The sequence below is a fragment of the Rhipicephalus microplus genome, chromosome 2, assembly GCF_043290135.1.
Source record: "Rhipicephalus microplus isolate Deutch F79 chromosome 2, USDA_Rmic, whole genome shotgun sequence".
Taxonomy (NCBI): domain Eukaryota; kingdom Metazoa; phylum Arthropoda; class Arachnida; order Ixodida; family Ixodidae; genus Rhipicephalus; species Rhipicephalus microplus.
Genome location: NC_134701.1, coordinates 295,150,224 through 295,164,952, shown reverse-complemented (window position 1 = coordinate 295,164,952; position 14,729 = coordinate 295,150,224). Strand labels below are relative to the sequence as shown.

Below are 14,729 nucleotides of genomic sequence, written 5' to 3'. Positions count from 1 at the left end.
ATCTGGAAAAACCAGTGAGTTCTGAAGCCTCAGTTTTGCTTCTGATTCAAATATTTGTTGGACGGAAATACGGTAATTGGATCCACATAGCCGACGGTAACGACCAAACCTCTCCTCGAGGCTGTCTGTCTGAAACTTTGCAAGCAAGACATATTCAAAACCTAGCTCCTCCAGGCAATACCGACTGACTTCGATCAAGGAGTACGACGTGAGACGTAGCGCCGAGTGTGTCTCCGTGGTTAACAGTCCTGCACGGCCAGGGCCAATCTTCAAGTTTTCCCAAGTGTCAAGCCAGTCCACAAATGCATTAAGAAACTGCAGCTGCATGTCCTCCATACTTCTTACGGGTGCTTGAAGAGGATTTCTTAGGTGCTTGCCTTTCGATGGTGTTTTAGTGTTCACAACGCACCACCACTTGTGTATTATTTCAATAAATTCAGCAGTTTCTCGGGCACAACTCAAACCAAGCTTTGCACCACAAGTTTTTAGTGCTTCTGCAATAAATGGACTGATCACTTTCAGTGCTAGCTTCACGTTTTGTCTTGCGATGTTAGAGGGGTTAAAAGCCTTATAAGTAAGTCCGTATCCAAGCTTCGAGAGATTGTGTTGCTCTGAAGCGTACAGTGCACGAAGTGTCTCAAATGTTGCTTTCTTCACTTGCACCTGTGATGTCTTGAAAATTCGCGATAAAAAATGGAACAGCCTTCATTTTTCTGGTTCAACCAGTTGTTACGGATGCACTTTAATAAATGCACGGTATCGACAACAAAAAATAGTGGCCTTGAATTGTCTGCTGGATGTGGGTAAACAATGTCTATTGTGTTGTTTTTTGAAAAAAAATGGCATTACTTTTCGGTTCACAGCGTTGTTATCAGTGATAATGGCAATTACTGTAAGTCCCGCTTTTTCAAGACCCAAAATTACTTTTTTCAGGATGTCGTGCAAATGGCTGGCTTCAATGCTGAAAACAGGAAAGATGTGTACCACATCTTTGTGCGCAGAAAGCAATGAATTTGTCATGAACACGTGTGCTGTTTTTGCCGCTTCAGAGGAATTCGATGCCGTCCCTGTTAATGAGCCACCCTTATACTCAAAATATTGCTGGATGTGGATTTCATCTAACATGAGCGTTACGACTCTCGTGTGGCTTTAGAAGGCTCACTTTTTTTGTAATGTACTGCAAAAAGCCTTCATCGCTTTGTTCGTTTGCAGGACTTGCATTGTACTTGCTGCACAGCCTTAATATTGTGGAAGGATGAGGTAACATTAATTTCCCACTGTTGCGAACGAATTTATATGCGTGAGGAGAGATCGTATGAAAAATGCTAGCTAATATAAGAATATCTGAAGAATATCTCATAGCTCCTCACTCTTTAAGAAGAAGGCGTAACTGTTCCTTCAGAAACTCGAACGCTTCTACTTTCTCTTCTGGTAGGAGGTCACCATCAGACAGGTCATCAAGAATAGAAAAAATAATGTGGAAGCAGGCTTTCAATTTTTCTTCTTTTTCGCAGACGTCTGGAGCATTGAAATGCTCCACACTTTCAAGAATAGTGTAGAAGCTCCGAATTTCCTCTAGTTTTTCAGGAATGGGAACATCAGCAATGTGCAGCTTCATCTTTTTCCAGTAGGCAGAAATGTGCAATTCATCGGAAAGAACCACAGAACGTTCCACCTCTGGAGGTAGTGTGTTACTCTGAATATGCAGAAACATAACTGCAGCTTCCGTGCTGCTCACTATCCAATAGTCGGACAACTTAAGTTGTGAGAGTTGTGACACAAGCTGCTCGAAAGATGCCACTCTATTCTTGCGTTCCTCCTCTTCGTGCGAAACAAGCGACATCTGAAGGCCCTTTTGTAGCTGGTCTGCCTCACGGTGCTTCCGTTTGCATCAGGCTCCTTGCGAACGGGAGCACAGTCGGATAGATAAGCGGGGCTGTTCGGAAACATCGTCGGCACTGCATCTTCGGTTAGTCGAGTAAGGGTCATCGAAACTTCTATAGTCTTTCCGTTGCTATCCGTGTAAGTGGTGGTAGTCCTCAAATACTCTGCTTTGAAATGAAGTTCCAGACCTGCGATATGCAAAAGTAAAAAGAATGTTTTAAAATAATTTAGCAACATTTTATATATGTTTTTCTGCCTGATTACATTGTAGAACGTTATAATTAGCAAGGATTGAAATCTAGAGTGACGCTGCTCCGTAATGCACTGCACTAGCACAGATCTGCGACACAGAATTCGCTTTATGTGACGGTTTATCGGTAAAACTTTTAAATGCTTACCTTCGGATCACGCAGAGTGTCGATGTCGACGTCCTCGCGACGTATAGCGCGTTTCCATTTTATCCTGCATGCGGTCGTCTTTAGGGAAGGAGAACAAGCGGACCTTCGGTCCACCGTCATAATTTCCATGGCAGTTCGGTACGCAGCAGCGGCCCATCCTGTGAACTTCCTGGTAATTTCACGCGAACAAACTTTACTGCTTGGACTCCAAATAACACAGCCAGGGCCAAAACTTGCACATATCTCCGAAGAACGTCCCCCAGCACTATTTCAAAATTCTTGTGCAGCGTAGCACCTCGCTTTGCCAGGGTCAAACAACTTCTAACAGGCTCGCCCTAACGAAGGGAGTCACTAACACTAAGCCTGCATTCCCCAACCGGTCCTCACAATGCCCACCAGTTCGTCGGGCTAGGTGTGCTGACGTCAGACAAGGAAACGAAGGGAGTGAAGGGGCCTTTGCAAATTCTAGGAGGCGCTGGCTGGACTCGCTTGCTAGATTTTGTGCCGACCGGTTGTGCCCTCGCGATCTACGGCGTCAGCGTAGCTCTGGCCGACTGGGCTCGCCCCACGTCACCTCCTGACGCCGACGACCTTCGACGACAGTGTATCTATGACCGACTGGACTTGCTCTACGCCATCTACCGACGCCGACAAGAGCTCTCGCAAGTGGTGCCCTGTGCTCGGACTCCTGTGACCGTGTTTCCATCTTTCCTATCTCTCCCATCCCCCCGGTTTGTTGTAGCTCCCTCTGGCTTACCACCTCACGTCTCTTCCTCTTGTCTACACCTTTATTCCTACCCTTTTTATCCCTCCTCACCCCCATCCCTTGTGAGCTACCGTTGAGGTGTCGCTCACTGAAGCAGACAGTTACGGGGCTCACTTTTCTTTTCCTTTCTGTCTTAAGAATCAACTTCATCGGCGGCTACCGCATGGCGGAACAGGTTCACAGACATTCGGGTCGGGGAGACCCAAATTGCCGTCATTGCCCGCAGCCCGAAACACTCCATCACGTTATTTTCGAGTATGAGGAGTATTCGGACGCGCGCAGATCACTCTTCGGTGCTTACAGCAAACTGGGACTCTCCGCCACCACTGTTGATGTGATTCTCTTTCCCCGTGCGCACGCATGCTTGGTGAAGCGCGCGCAAGCTGCCCTCATCACCTTCCTCAAGACTTCTGCGCTATTTGAGCGCTTGTGAACTGAAGGAACATTAGTGCCTCCCCATCGAGGTCTACTGGACTCCTGTTAGTGAGTGCTACGGCTCACAATTTTTTCCGCAGAGAGGTTACGTGCTTCGGCGAGTTCTTCACGCGCTTTCTACAACGCGCCAATCCAACCCGTTGTTCTCCTCTCGATGACGATACCTCTCCGGCCATTCGGAGCTTTCCTAGTCAGCTGCGCGCGTGGCGCATGGGGGCTTGTGAGTCCGTTATGGGAAGCAGATCGAATGACCCTCACCTCTCTCTTTTTTTTTAATCTTGCCCAGCCGCGGTGGTCTAGTGGCCAAGGTACTCGGCTGCTGACCCGCAGGTCGCGGGTTCGAATCCCGGCTGCGGCGGCTGCATTTCCGATGGAGGCGGAAATGTTGTAGGCCCGTGTACTCAGATTTGGGTGCACGTTAAAGAACCCCATGTGGTCGAAATTTCCGGAGCCCTCCACTACGGCGTCTCTCATAATCATCAGTGGTTTTGGGACGCTAAACCCCACATATCAATCATCAATCTTCTCCAATCTTACCCTCCCTATATCTTTCATTTCCCATACTCCATTCTTGTGCTGACCTGTTGAGGTGTCCTTGTAAGGAGAGACAGTTACGAATCGGCACTTTGCTCTTCTTTTTTTGCCGATCTCCGACGACAGCGTAGCTCTGACCTACTGTACTTGCCCTACGCCATCTCCTGACGCCGACAAGAGATCTCGCAAGAGGTGCCTGGTCCTCGGGCTCCTGTGACCGTGTTTCCATCTTTCCTACCTCTCCTATCCGCTCACATGTTCTCGCTCGCTGTCCCATCCCTTGTGAGGTACTGTTGAGGTGTCGCACCCTGATGCAGACAGTTACGGGGCTCACTTTTCTCTTCTTTCCCATCTTATAACCACTTCTCTAGAACATGGACCACGTTTCCATCTTTCCTATCTCTCCTATCCCTCATATGTCCTCGCTCGCTGTCTCAGCGCATCTCTCTCTCTCTCTCTCTCTCTCTCTCTCTCTCTCTATATATATATATATATATATATATATATATATATATATATATATATATATATATATATATATATATATATATATATATATATATATATATATATATATATATATATATATATATATATATATATATATATATATATATATATATACATTAATCCCTCCTTAACCCATCTATTGTGAGCTACTGTTGAGGTGTCGCACCCTGATGCAGACAGTTACGGGGCTCACTTTTCTCTTCTTTTCCCTCTTATAACCCCCCCCCCCCTGAAGGCTCCCTACGAAAGGAAAGAACTGCTGCAGCCTGGCTATGTTGGATAGCCTGGCTAACCTGGCGTTTGCACGCCCCAAATTTCAAACAGCGCGGGTCTGTAAACGAAACCAAACCACCGCTCGCATTGTGCTGCCAACTTTTTTTTCTCTTTCTCTCTCTTTATCTAAAAAAACTAGCGTTCTAAGCGCATAAGTTGTGGAATAACACTTTTTTTAATGTTAAAAAGCTATTTTTGGTAGCCTTGAATAACAATTACTCCCAAGTGTTTTTGCTTTAGCGTAAAGGACAGTATTCAGCCAGCAACAATGTGTCGGCAAAATCATTTTTCATACGTCTACAAGTCTTTTACAGTCAGTCGCGCTTGTCTACGTAGCTTAGTCCGTGTGTGTGTGTTGCAGCACAGCTATGAACACGGTTATTTCTAGAGCCAACGCAATATTCGCATTTACGTTAAGCGTATTAACAGCGCTAACCTTTTGCTGTTTCCTGTCCACGGCATTCCACAGATACCAATCAGAAGTTGAGCTGCAAACCATCAAAGCTGTCGTGTAAGTAGGGCCAAGCGTACGGCTGCGCTACGTTTGAACGACCTATTAATAATATTGCCCGTTTTTGTCTTTTGCAGGAAGAATGTCCAGGATTTCAGTACTGCTAGAGGGAAGAATGACCTGGGTTTTGTAACGTTCGACCTTAAAGCCAGTATCCTTTTTAGTATTCGAAGAAATGCCCGCGTACAGTCCGAAACTCTCTCAGCCGCCGTGTCTATAGCTTTTGCAAAATATGCTGAGACCGACGCTCACCAAACATAGGCGTACCGCATGTAAATTTTTATGCTGTAATTGACCAGAGGCTTACGAGCAGACAGCGGCACGCTGTAGTACTCAGTCAGGCGGCCCCGTTTCGACGCTTTCCAGTGGTCGTTCCATGCCAAATCATCCATCAGTGTACTGCGTCAATGCTACTAGCATGCTATAAGACTTGTGTACTGAATATGATTAAATATTTTTATTGAGTCCATAAAACGCACCTTTGACATTTGCAGAAGCCCCCAGTTAAGTAGTATTTGCCACTTTAAATCTTTAAAGCTGCATGGCTTATCTGGAAATCACCACACTGATCCCATTTCTTGTGGTGCACCTGTGTTGACAATGGAACATAGATGATAACCGCATTCCCCTGTAGGTTATCACTGTAAAATGCTGCCTTTAAAATAGGCAAATTACTTGAAACAATATTGAAAGCAGAAAAGAAAGAGAAAAGTTCAGTTGGTCAGTAGGACTCTAACTGAAGTCACACAGCAACAACGCATCATGTTGCCCACCAACAACATACCCACTGTTCTGGTTCACGCGCTCAGCAAAGACACAACCACACGAGACGCTAGCTAGCAAGGGACTGTTTATTGATGGCTACCGCGCCGCGCGCGCACCCTCTCTCAAGGTGGCCAGGTGAGGTGGGATCATCCCGATTTATTAAGCGGTGGCCCGCCTGGTACATCCTCCTTTTTCTTTAGGTGATGTAGTCGGCAAAGCGCGTCGGTGCTCTACGTGGCCTAGTTGATCTTCTGAGACTCGAGTCGGCTGCTTCTTGTGCCTGGCAAGTGACCTTATGCTGGGACGGGACCACGTCGGGGTCCCTTGATGGTTGACTTGCAATGGGTGGTGCACGTGCAGCTGACTGGTTCAGTAGAGCATCCGATGCAGGCGCCTGTTGCGACGGATGTCGTTCCTTTCGTGATGCGGATGCTGTTGTCAAATCGGGCGCTGTATCTGATGTTGAATGTTGTCTATGCTGTATAGGCGACGGGATTATCGGTGCGACATCCTTGTCATCCAGTGGGTCTAAGTGTTCGGGCGTCCTTTTTAGATGCTGACGATTCCTTCGATAACGCCGGCCTTCATCTGTACAGACTATGTAAGATCTAGGGCCAGCAAGTTTCTCTACTCGGGCTTTCGGAAACCACCCTTTGTCGTTTCTTATTCTGACGACGTCCCCTTCGGAGAGAGGTGTGAGAGGTATGCCTTTGCAGTGATCCTGTGGATGTTTCCGCACTGACGATGTCGAAGCCGATGAGAAGTCTGGAAGTCGTCCCCGAAGCATCCGTCCCATAAGGAGCTGACTTGGTGTGCGTCCGTCTATCAGGGGCGAGATTCGATAATTGAGCAGTGCAACCCAAAACTCCTCGCCAGCATACTCACTTTTCTTCAAGAGGCGCTTTACGACCTGTACCCCTTTCTCAGCTAAACCATTGGCCCTGGGGAAGTGTGGACTGGATATGGTATGAGTAAAATCGTATTTTACTGCAAACTGTCTAAACTCTCGCGATGTGAACTGTGGTCCTCCATCGGTACAGACTTCAATGGGTATACCGTGGCGAGCAAACATGGTACCTAGTGTGTCCACTACGACCTGACTTGTTGACTGAGGCAACTGTTCCACTTCTGGGTAGTTGGAGTAGGCACAGTACGCAACCAGGTAACGCTTGCCCCCATGGTCAAATAGGTCGACACCAATTCGCTGCCACGGCCGCGTTGGGATTTCCCTCGATAACAGTGGCTCTGAAGGTTGCCGGTAGGCAAAGTGCTGACATGTGACACACTTGCTAATGAGTGACTTGATGTCAGCATTCATCCCAGGCCAGTACATCAGAAGGCGTGCTCTGGCTTTGCACTTGCTCATTCCCAAATGGCCTTCATGAAGACGTTGCAGCATGGATCGCCTCAGACTCTTTGGGATGACCACCCTGCTGCCCCGCAAAAGCACTCCATCAACATATGACAGTTCTGACAAACATGGAGCTAATTCGCCTGAGAATGGTCGTCCTTCCTGGAGTGCCTCCACCACTTGCTTGAGGTATGGGTCCGCCAGGATTGCAGAGGTCAGTTCCGTCTTCGTGTTCTCACTTACGATGCTGGCTAGCACGCGAGTCGCATGGATGCATACGTCTTGTTCGCTTTCTCCGTCACTCGGTTGGGTTCCTGGAATTCGGGACAGCGTGTCCGCCACTAGCAGATGCTTCCCAGGAACATACTGCAATTTGATATCAAAAGGCATTAGCCTCAAAAAATAGCGCTGCAATCGTGGTGGCATTTCACTCAGGTTCTTTTGTGAAATAGCAAGCAAAGGTCGGTGGTCTGTTTCGACTGTCACTGATAACCCCAGTACGAACTCCCGGAAACGCTCACAAGCAAACGTCACGGCCAGCGCTTCCTTTTCAATTTGGGCATATTTTGTTTCAGCCTTCGAGAGCACCCTTGAAGCATAACCCACTGGGCGCCAATCTTGGTCATGGAGTTGAAGAAGAGCAGCACCTACTGCAAAGCTTGATGCATCAGCTGAGAGTTTCGTTTGCTTCAATGGGTCAAAAACTGCGATCACTGGAGCCGATGTCAAAGCCTTAATAAGATCTTTCCATTCTTTGTCATGGTGAACTTCCCATATGAATTCAACATCATTCTTTATCAATGACCTAAGGGCGTCAGTTCTTTTTGAGAGATTAGGTATGAATTTGCCAAAGTAATTCATAATACCTAAAAACCTTTGAACTTCCTGTTTACTCGACGGCTTTTGCATGTTGGCAACGCATTCAATGAGACTAGCATCGGGTTTTATTCCTTCTTTGCTGATACAATCTCCCAGGAATTTAACTTCGGCCTTAGCGAACAGACACTTTTCTTTGTTCAGTGTCAGGCCAGCCTTTCTCGCTGCCATCAGTGCTGCACGCAGGCGTTGATCATGCTGCTCTTTTGATGCACCCCAAATTAAAATATCATCGACATATACGCGTGTGCCCGGCAGGTTTTCAAACACTTCCGTCATTGCCTTTTGAAATACTTCGGGGGCGGACGCGATACCAAATGGCAGGCGCAAAAATCGGTATCTTCCGAACGGCGTGCTAAAGGTGCAGATCTTTGAAGTGTCTTCGTCTAAGGGGATCTGGTGAAACCCGCTATTGGCATCAAGCTTGGTGAACATCACCGCTCCTGCCAGCTCTGCTTCTATTTCTTCACGTGAGGGTAGGTGATAATGCTCGCGTTTAAGGCTTCGATTAATGTACCGCGGGTCCAGGCATATTCGCATGCGGCCATTCTTCTTCATAATAAGAACAAGTGGACTCACCCAGTCCGACGGCTCTTCCATTTTGCATATGATGCCCTGCGAGACCATCCGGGCCAACTCCTGCTTAAGTGGCGCTCGCAGTGCGTGTGGCACTTTCCTCGGCGGCATGATCGTGGGGCGCGCATCATCCTTCATTGCCAGCGAGTATGGTCTACTGATGCAGCCCAGCCCGTGGAATAACTCCGGGAACTCGGTGACCCAGTCGGTGCTAACGTCACTTCTTGAAGACACATCGTGAACGCGGGAAATCAGCCCGAAGCGCTCTGCTGCATTCAATCCGAGTAGGACTTGCTTGCCTCTCTTGACCACAAAAAAACTGATATTCTCTTGCTGCTCTCCTAGACGTAGTGGCAGACTGATAACGCCCAAATGATGTATTTTGCTTCCTTCGTAGTTAGTAAGTACTGTGGTCGATGGCCGCACCATGGTCGGCAAACGCATCCTGCGAAAGTACGAGTACGGCAATATGTTCGCTTGCGCTCCTGTATCCACTTTCAGTTCTGTCGGGTGCCCGGCAAGGTCCCCTGCCACCGTCCAATCCTGATTTTTGGACACGTTTCTGATTTGCACCGTGAGAACTTGAATGTCTTCATCGGTAGCGTCCGAGGACTCCTCCAGTGCATCTTCTGTTGCAGCGACGCCTAACTCATGAACGCCGCGTCTACTCCTGCAGCAAGCTGCAAAATGGTTTCTTTTGTTGCACAGCGTGCACGTTTTTCCAAACGCTGGGCAGCGTCTTGGTCCGTGAATCTTGCCACAGTAGCCACAGCGTCGACGTTGTCCGCTCGTTCGAGACTGTCCGGCAGCGTTTGCAATTTTTTCGACTCTCTGCACCTTTGCTTCGCTTTCAAGAGCACGGTTCTGCGTTGCTGCCAGTTCCGCGGCTTTGCAGATTTCTACAGCTGATTCTAGGGTTAAGTCCTTCTCCTGAAGCAGGCGTGCACGTAGCTTCTTGTCGACGATACCGCACACTATCTGGTCCCTCACCATCGAGTCCCTAAGTTCGCCAAAATTACAAGTCTGTGCTTTCAACTGAATATCGCGCAAAAACTGTTCGAAAGGTTCACCATCCTGTTGTTGCCGACTGCGCAAAACGTACCTCTCGAATGTCTCGTTGCACCGAGGCGTGCAGTAGTCTTCGAAGGCTTTGACGATCGAGTCATAGTCTTCTCGTTGTTCTGCTGATAGAGGGAGGGTGTTAAACACTTCAATTGCCTCTGGGCCCGCGACGTGTAGAAAGATGGCAGCCTTCTGTGCTGGCGTCCGTTTCTTGTTGGTCTCAGTAGCTTTGAAGTAGAGTTCGATTTGTTGGCGGAACTTTTTCCAGTTGTCGGCCGGAGCATTTGTCAGTACAAGTGGCTCGGGTGGTGGTAGGCAGTCCATCTTCAGCGCAGGGTTCGACTGTTACACTTCTGACACCATGTTCTGGTTCACGCGCTCAGCAAAGACACAACCACACGAGACGCTAGCTAGCAAGGGACTGTTTATTGATGGCTACCGCGCCGCGCGCGCACCCTCTCTCAAGGTGGCCAGGTGAGGTGGGATCATCCCGATTTATTAAGCGGTGGCCCGCCTGGTACACCCACTACACCTCGAAAATTCAGTACAGTAGGGCTAACAACCGGCACAAGCAGTGACGTGATTTTCTTGCAAAAAATTCTGATGCTCGGAAAACACTGGATGGTAGAGTCGGCATGGAATGACCCAAAAGTATTAGCGAAAAGTTGGCATATGTCGTGCATGTGTGTTCTGGGAAGTCCTTAACTGGAAACAGATCTTAGCGAGCTGTTCAACTGGAACGTCAAACAGCTGTTTCTATACTTAACCGCCGAGTACGAGACGGAGAGCAACGTAAGTGGACACTCCTTTTGTAACTTTTTCGAGTTTCAACCAGAGTTGTACCGCTGTTTAATCATGAAGGGTGCACTTTTGTGTCATTCGGTTCTCACTGTCTTGCTAAAGTCGACAGTGCCGAATTATGCAAGACTGCTGGCAGCCCCCTAATGGGAGCAAAGCGACTGCAACAAATCATATTCTGCTGGCAAGATAGACAGCGCGCTTGTAATGTGGCGATAAAACGCCGTATCTACATCCGGTGCATCTCTTGAGCAATGCTTCGTTGAAACAGGTGCATACTGGCAGTTTATTAAGGAGATGCATAAGCATCCGGCTATATGCATTGCTCCCATCTGTGTTGGCAATCGACCCCTTCTGTTCATCAGGACCTCTTGTGTGATTGCATCCAAATCTTCACAACTGTCTGTAGAATGTACAAGTGTAGAATGGTCACATTGTGCTCCTCTGTAACTCAGCACAAATCTCTTTGTAGTTGTGCCTCTTCAGCTAGAGAACATTAATGATGACTCATGCCCTCAAGAAATGCTGCCATATGTACACAGTGCAGTCCACTTGTAATGATTCCAGATATGATGGTATATTGCGTACAACCATCCAATTGCTCAACTTCCCATGTCTAGATGTAATGATTTTAATGATCCAGCATGTTGTTTCTCCAATTTAAAAGGGTACTTATATGCACACACATTGACAATGTTTGTCATAGAAGGTTGGATCTCGGGCATTGCAGTCCCATTGTAAAGTCAAGACAAAAATGCTTAATGCCCATGTACTTATACTCTGATTAATACATCATGTGCAACACTGTGGAAGCTAGCGAGACTTCTTGCAGTCAGTGCATACACAACAAAACAAAATTCCATGCTCTTACACTAATAACTTGAATTTTTGTTTGGTTATTATGGCAAGAAGTAATTGAAGATATTTTGTGCCTTATAAACAAAAACGCCATTGAGCGCCTGTTAGGCAGCGTATCGCTTAGTTTGCACATACAGGTACGTCACTATGGTGGCCACCTGGAGCGTCAGGGCAGGGTAGGACACCACAGGGTCATTCGATACCCGAGTTTTTCAGTTCGCCAGTCACGTCGTAGGGGAGCACAAAGAAATGGGAGTGTGCATCGGCACTAATCAAATGTCACGTGAGCGACCTCGAGGCATGCGGAGTTATGCTTTTTGCTGGCCGAACTTCTTGCACACCTTCCATAGCGTTGCACTTAATGTATCAACGGAGTGTAGATCTAGTCACACATTACAGTACCGACACAAAAATTTCGCTCCTTGTTTTTTCTATTACAATAAGCATCTAGCGAGCCATTTATCATGGCTTATTTGCTCGAGTGTGCAAGAAGTAATTACAGTAATCCCTCGTTAACTCACTCTTGTATCTTGAAATCTCGGTCAAATGGAAACTTCTTCACGTCGTGCATTAACATCTCATCAGTGCTATATATTTGCCCCCTTTTCCCTCGAAACAGTTTCAAAAGTGACCATAGATATCTTGAAATCTTGACGGGGAAGGTAAAAGGACCAACAGGCTATGATGGTTCTGTGCGAACAATCGTCTCTTACTGTATGTGTCTAACATGGTGGTGAAGGGCAAATTTTAAATTCCCGTGGATGCACTATCCACCTTTTCAAGCAACTGTGAGAGTGATCACCTGTACGAATGCCTTCTTGACTAGATGCATGCACTCTCCCTCCCCGTTCTTTTCTCATGGAAAGGCAATAGGTGCTGCAACAGAGATAACGTGATGCTGCCTCCGAGATAGCCATCATGCTTGTCACCTCTGTTTCGGAGATGCCAGGGGTGGCGTTGCGTGTGGAGGACAGGCTTTGTGACACTTTTTTCGTGTTAAAGTGTGAATAAGAAACTAAGCATTGGTGGACAAGTAGTTATTAAGCCTTTGCAATAATTCTCTCCTATTGTATTTCCAGGTGACAGTATACTGAAAGCAGACGTGTTGAAATTCGCTTCATTTTCAGTCGGCAGACGTACTTTGTCACCGCATGTTCCATCTTAAGTGCTGGTGATTTACGCTAGCAGTTCCTGCGTTTCTAAATGTGAAGCATTGGTGGCTGTGCCTACCAATCAATGCACTGATCATGCCTCATTACTGCATGCCAAGTCGTAAGTCGAGCATTGAACACCGCGTACCCAGCTTGAGTATCGTTTCACGAAATTCTAGTGTACATTGATTTGCATGAAAAATAGCTTCAGGCTAGAGCTATGGACAACTGGATGTCAGTATGGCAACGAAAGTCAGTAAGGCAACGAGCACTGCCGCAATGGGAAAGCGCACGACGCGGTGAGCATCTAGTCAAGGAGGCACTGCCTGCTTGCTGCGTGTGTGTGCTTGCATGCCAAACAGGCACGCATCATGCAGTTTTTCTATCTGCAGTAGTAAAATGTTTTTTTTTTCTCTGAATTGTTTTGCCTTTATTACAACAGCTCGCGCATGCAGTGGAGATCTTGCTAGCAATGCTGGCTTTTCTTTCATGGTGACCTGGCCAAACATTTTCGGCGTTTGCACAACTCGAAATAACGCTCATTCAGGAAATTTTTTTCTTTCCTTCATCGTTCTGATGTTGGCGCAGGCTCAGTCTCAAGTTGCAGTTTTCTCTGATATTCATACTTTTGCAATCCGCATAGGAGATCCTGTACACACTGCCAGGAAAGGCCTGTGTATTTCCCACTTAACTTGCATGTGGGCAATAGCAGGAAGTGGAAGATGAAGGCTTGGAAGGAAAAACATCCATAAACAGGGTGAAGCCGTGATTGCTCCTTGAAACACCAATCCACCATTACCCGATTGCGCACATTCCTAGCTCATGCACTAGGATCACGTAAGGTCAACGAATTTCTTCAGAACATTGAGCACTGCCACGAAAACGTCGTCCAGGACCACGAAACCCTGCTCGCTCGAGATGGACTTGATCCTCACTTTCCAGGCGTCGCGATAATTTGCAGAAACGTCAAGCACAAAATCTGGAACGATTTCAAACAAACACAACCCGCTGAGGTGTCTCACGAACCACCACAACACACTTCACATACTGCAAGCACTAGCTGCAACACACTGTTGCTAAGACACAAGAAGCATGTGCTCGGACGGTGGACAGCAGTAACAAAACCCTCACAACCAGCAGAGACAGCAATTCTCCGCACTTACCCCCTACAGAGACACCTGGGAACGTTGGCAAACAAAGCACTATGGAAGCATGCATCAGGTCAAACCTCACCATTAACGCAAAGGTAGTAAGAAAACAACACCGGAAAACGTTGTGCTCTGGAGGTCTGCCCTAAACAATTGACAAGCACCCAGGGCAGTGAAGGCAATCGTAAATCTCGTCCTTTTCTCCAATCCCACAAACTGGTCGTGAAACGAACTACAGAATGTGTTTTAAGAAAAAGAAAAAAAATTTTCGTAAGGTCTTAAAAATTGAAGTTAAATGTTTTCTGGGTACTCGGTCTCATCTAACCTAATAAAGCAATGGAACAGAATTCTAGGTAGTGCATCTTTGTCATTAATAGACATTTAAAAAAAACATTGTGGAAATCATCTTTCTCTATTAGTCAACCAACTTAACAGCATCAATTTATCTGAAGAGGGGACTAACCCAATTTATAGAACGAAGAGAAGATAAATTGCTGATAAAGGGTAAGTGCACAAAAATTCATGCTATGAATATAACCATGAATAATTTAATGAAGATGGCACCAAATTCTGAAACTGCTGTGCGACACTTGAAATGCAAAGGCGAAGTGGTAGACATATCGCTGTGCTTAAGTCCAGTCGATATAGATCTGCTCGAGCACGGTCTTGCATTGTGTCCCACGAACAACTCGGTGAAGGAGTACGATCTTCAGCTAAGATATAACTGAATTTTCAAGGCGCTAGCGCATAAAGGAGTTCTTTTTTGATAAGGCAAATACAGATGATGTTAGCCATGGCTCCTTGCGACCATTGAGCATCTGGGCACCAGATAC

At 46.9% G+C, this 14,729-nt stretch overlaps 1 protein-coding gene across 1 annotated transcript in view; it reads left to right on the top strand.

Moving 5' to 3' along the window:
- The first annotated feature begins 5,088 nt into the window (after positions 1 to 5,088).
- The window catches only part of Spase22-23 (Signal peptidase complex subunit Spase22-23), a 34,952-nt gene continuing 25,311 nt past the window's right edge, over positions 5,089 to 14,729 (top strand). Inside the window, exons 1-3 of the mRNA XM_037429677.2 lie at positions 5,089 to 5,311; positions 5,389 to 5,462; positions 10,657 to 10,733. Of these exons, the coding sequence (XP_037285574.1) occupies positions 5,169 to 5,311; positions 5,389 to 5,462; positions 10,657 to 10,733 (294 nt within the window). The 5' untranslated portion in view covers positions 5,089 to 5,168. The remainder of the gene's footprint in view (positions 5,312 to 5,388; positions 5,463 to 10,656; positions 10,734 to 14,729) is intronic.